The sequence below is a fragment of the Adiantum capillus-veneris genome, chromosome 18 (assembly GCF_014529385.1).
Source record: "Adiantum capillus-veneris isolate H3 chromosome 18, ASM1452938v2, whole genome shotgun sequence".
NCBI lineage: Eukaryota > Viridiplantae > Streptophyta > Polypodiopsida > Polypodiales > Pteridaceae > Adiantum > Adiantum capillus-veneris.
This window is the reverse complement of record NC_140948.1, coordinates 78,949,093-78,953,433: the sequence shown is the minus strand read 5'-3', so window position 1 is coordinate 78,953,433 and position 4,341 is coordinate 78,949,093. Positions and strand designations below refer to the sequence as shown.

Below are 4,341 nucleotides of genomic sequence, written 5' to 3'. Positions count from 1 at the left end.
AACTTAAAACTCAATCCATACAAGACTACGTACGTTATGTACCAAATACATACAATATTTTGCATGTGGTTCCACTTGATGGGCATACATGTAAGGCATGCTTAGATAATCATTGTATTCTTTTTCTTGTTTCATCTATCACAGTCTTGTCATTCAGTTTTGTTGTGTTGATGTATAAAAGTTGTTATGGACATGCATATAAATCTGTATGCATACTTAAACAATCATTGTATTTCATTTTCTTGTTCTATCACAATCTTATCATTCAAACCTCTTGAAACAACTAGGTTAAATAAATTATATTTTTACTCTGAACATAATCCTTCCTTACAAAGTTTTTTTTCCTAGCAACACTAGTTTCTATAAATTAGCATGTTAAATGATACCTTGAAATTATTGATGGTCTGACTTAGATCATTACCTTGCAAAATAATTTTTGTACTCAATGGCTTGGAGATAATTTGAAAAGATTAAACTCAAATGGATTTACTTATTCTAGGAAATCATATACTTAGTAGTCTTAATAGCCAAATAGAAATTTCTAGTACAACACAACAAGGGGAGGTTCTTATCCCTTTCAAATATTATCCATGAAACATGGTCGAGCAAGGGCCGCGTACCATTGGGCAAGAGCCACACGTAGGCATCACCATGGCCACCTAACTGATGCACCACATGTACTACGTGTACTAAGAACAATAGAGAGAACTTGTAGCAACAAGCTAGTAACCTCCTCCTCGGATGGCCCACCCTAGGAGAAGGATGCTGATGTATAGAAGTTGTTATGGTGATACATATAAGGATGTAGGCATACTTAAATAATCATTGTATTTCCTTGATTTTTTTCTTTTTTCTTTTTTCTTTCAAAAGATAGGCTTGAAAATTATGATCTACGAGGTGATTAATTACTATCTCATATTTTAAATGCTATAAACAAATCATTAAGTTTGTGTAACGAGTTACCATAACAAAGAACATATCAAAGGGCCATTACAATATAGCGTTTTACTTATATTTTTTACAATTTTCTCAAGTTTTATCTTCAAAACTATATATTTCTTTTTAGGAAAGTTATCCTTATAGGTAGGTTCTAATAGATTCACCCTTAAAGCTTAAAAGATGGAATCAATTAAATTAAATTGTCCTTATAACTTAAACCTATTTTCAACTAATAAATTACTAGTGCTCCTTAAATAATATACTTAGGAAACTCCCTTAAATAAATTAGATTTAAGTTTAATTGTAAGATTTTTCGTTTTCCTCTCACATGATAGTAACTTTTCTTTGTGAAGGTTATAGCCCTTCTTTAAAAAACTTGAAATAAAAAAGTTAGTCCATAAACCAAATAGAATGGATAAATCTCCTATACAAAATCCTTTCCAAAACTTTGAATCTCGTGTTTTATTTATTTATTGTCAAATGCTATTTCTCATTGAATTTAAAAATATACAAAAAATTTAAATTTAACTTGTTTAGAGCAAACAATATGCATTGAACCTCTCATTGAAATTAAAATATACAAAAATAATTAAATTTAACTTGTTTAGAAAAAATTATATGTGTTGTACCTGGATTTTTAACTTTACTCGATCGTTTAGTTCAAAGTTATTGGTGATAAGTTCAAAGTGAGAATGCTCTCTGTTTAGATGCGACTTTTGGTTTAAACTTGAGCTCTCGACTTTACTGAATTGATTTGGGAAGCCCCGCCAAAAAGGGAAACAAATTGGAGGATAATTTCATGGAGATACTTGCCATACGGGTCAAGGTATTTCAACACATGGGGAAAGTGAAAGAGAGACTCGATGAAGTCTTCGTTGGAATAGAAGGCAATGAAGTGATTCTTGGCTAGAAAATGCATGCCGTGGGTATCAACATGTTGATGATAAAAGTTGTTATGAGTACAACAGTGATGCCCATAACAACTTTTATCATCAACATGGGTTAACTTTTATACATCAGCATAACTGGGTTCACCACTTCCTAGTTCGTGGGAAAAAATTTCTTGTGTTCTCTCCAGACAGTATTGCTAGTCTAGGGAAGTCCCTCAACAGCCTCTCCTTCTCAGCCTGTGTGCCTCTAACCCCACTGGTGAGGATTATCACTCCTATCCAATTCGTTTTCATGGATAGGTTCATCTTCTTGCACATATTATAAATGGACACCTCCGCTGGCTGACCCTCATTGCCTCTTTTCGACCCCACGTACGGAATATCCTGTTCCAAACCCTTGAGCTGGAAAATACGTACTTTATGGCAATCTACAGCCATTCTTACATCAATGCCCATCGAATTTTTTATGCTCTTGTAAATGGCACCAAGTAAGGTTTCCAATCGCCTGCTTATCTTGCGCTTGCTGATCAGCTGAGCATCATCTTTTCTAAACACGATGGGGAAGGGCACGCATAATTCCTGGCCAAGAATCGCTTCATTGCCTTCTATTCCAACCAAGACTTCATTGAGCCTCACTTTCCCTTTCCTCATGTGTTGCAATACCTTGAATCGTACTGCAAGCATCTACATGAAAATGTCCTCCAATTCGTCCCCTTTCTGGCAGGGCTCCCCAAACCAATTCAATAAGTCGGGAGCTCAAGCTTATACCAAAAGAGCCGCATCAAGCAAAGGGCATTCTCACTCTGAACGTATCACCCCGAAAACTTTTGAGGAAAACATAACCATGGAAAGCTGCCTCAGAAGCTTCAGTCTGCTCTAATTTCACAGGCATCCCTATTAGGCAATAGTACATGATCATCTTCCATTCAGAACCTACATGTTGACCAAAGCGCACATAGATTTCCTCCTCTACAAACAGCCTCACAGCCCGTACAACATGCTCAACCTCCCCAGCTCTGCTTTGTTCTCGGATATGTGGCTTAGCCAGGGCAAAGTGGATAAATTGCAGGAATCTCGGAATAATCATGACATCATTCAATAATGTTTTCATGCCCTCAGAATGCAGTACATTGTCACAGTTCTCCCGCAGTGAAGATGCAAGCATCTTAACACCCATTTCAACAGGCAACAATGGAAGGGCAATTGGTTTTTTGCCCCATCGGCTGACGTCAAAGGATGGGGTCATGTCCCTAATCAAAGTACCCGCACAAAGGGGGAATAGTGCACAATTCTGAGACTTGGCCACAAACACCCTGTACCTGTACATCATCTCACATGCATCTGTGACAAAATTTTGTGCAGCTTGTGTTGTGAGACCCCTGTCCTGCAACAATGGTCTTAGCAGTTGGAACTCATCCAAAAGCAAGAAAAACAGAAACTGCTGCTCCTCCTCTAGAGACAGCTTTGCCTTGTGAAACGTGACAATCATTTCAATGGCATCTGCAAAACTTAACTGCTGTAGTTGCTGCACTCCATTGTCAATGCATGCTAATTTCATGTAAGCACCGTCCAGACAAATCCCAGGGAATGCCCGGCATAAAACTGCCATGGATAAAAATTTCTCCCCTGCAACAGTTTAAGGTGTTGAGCTTTGGGAGCATCACTCCCTGATCCATTGAAGTCAAGCAAAACAGAGAGGACACCCTTAGATTTGAGAGGGTGCATTGGTGCACCAGCCCTGTAGGGCGCTTCAAGAAGCATACGAGATTTTCCAGCACCTGAAAAACCTTCCAGTGTGATGAAGAAGGGGGCGATCTCCTGCTGGAGTTTCTTCATCTGTTCTTCCCTGCCAGTGAAGACCAGTGGGGAGCCATCACACTCCTGAGCGACCGGATCAGGAACTCCTCCAGATGGACAAAGAGGCCTCAACACCTTCCAAGCCGCAGTCTGAAAATCATTCCATGAAAGCTTTTGTACAATAATATCTGCATTGTCAGAAGAAGTCGAGACTATAGTTATTTTAGGCCAATAGCCTACCTAAATAATAAGAAAGAGCAGGGGGCAAGCCTCACGGCCAAAAGGCGTCCACATCGTCACCTCACACACCTGCCTCTGGAGTCTGCCCTTCAAATTGCGAGGACCATTGCTGTCGCATTTTCGAAATTCGAAGTAAAGGCTGCAGTGCAAAGTGCATGGATAGTTCCACCTACTTCAGCCCATTCAATGTGTCCCTTGGAAAAATTGGACACCCCCTCACCAAAACAAGCAGCATCATTCAAGTTCAAAACTGGTTGGCTCGATGTTTGAGGTCTCTTGGGAGAAGTTGGGCACACAGTGTTCGGGAAAAATCATTTTTCCAAACATACAAAATTTCTTTCCTTAAACTTGCCAAGAGGAAATTTTAGAAAGTTATGTTACTTTTTCATGTTTTTACGCTATTTTTCTCTATTTTGGGGCGGAATTACTCCTTTTCCCCTTGCCCTCAATTGAAATTGAAAATGGCGCGATATTA

General features: G+C 38.9%; 1 protein-coding gene across 1 annotated transcript; it reads right to left on the bottom strand.

Moving 5' to 3' along the window:
• Positions 1-1,544: 1,544 nt before the first annotated feature.
• Positions 1,545-4,060, bottom strand: LOC147435926 (uncharacterized). Its single transcript, XM_086488064.1, has 2 exons — positions 3,936-4,060; positions 1,545-3,814 (listed from the first exon to the last, which is right to left on the bottom strand). The coding sequence occupies exon 2, from the start codon at positions 3,436-3,438 to the stop codon at positions 2,611-2,613; it is 828 nt and encodes a 275-aa protein (XP_086344190.1). The 5' UTR covers positions 3,439-3,814; positions 3,936-4,060; the 3' UTR covers positions 1,545-2,610.
• Positions 4,061-4,341: the final 281 nt, after the last annotated feature.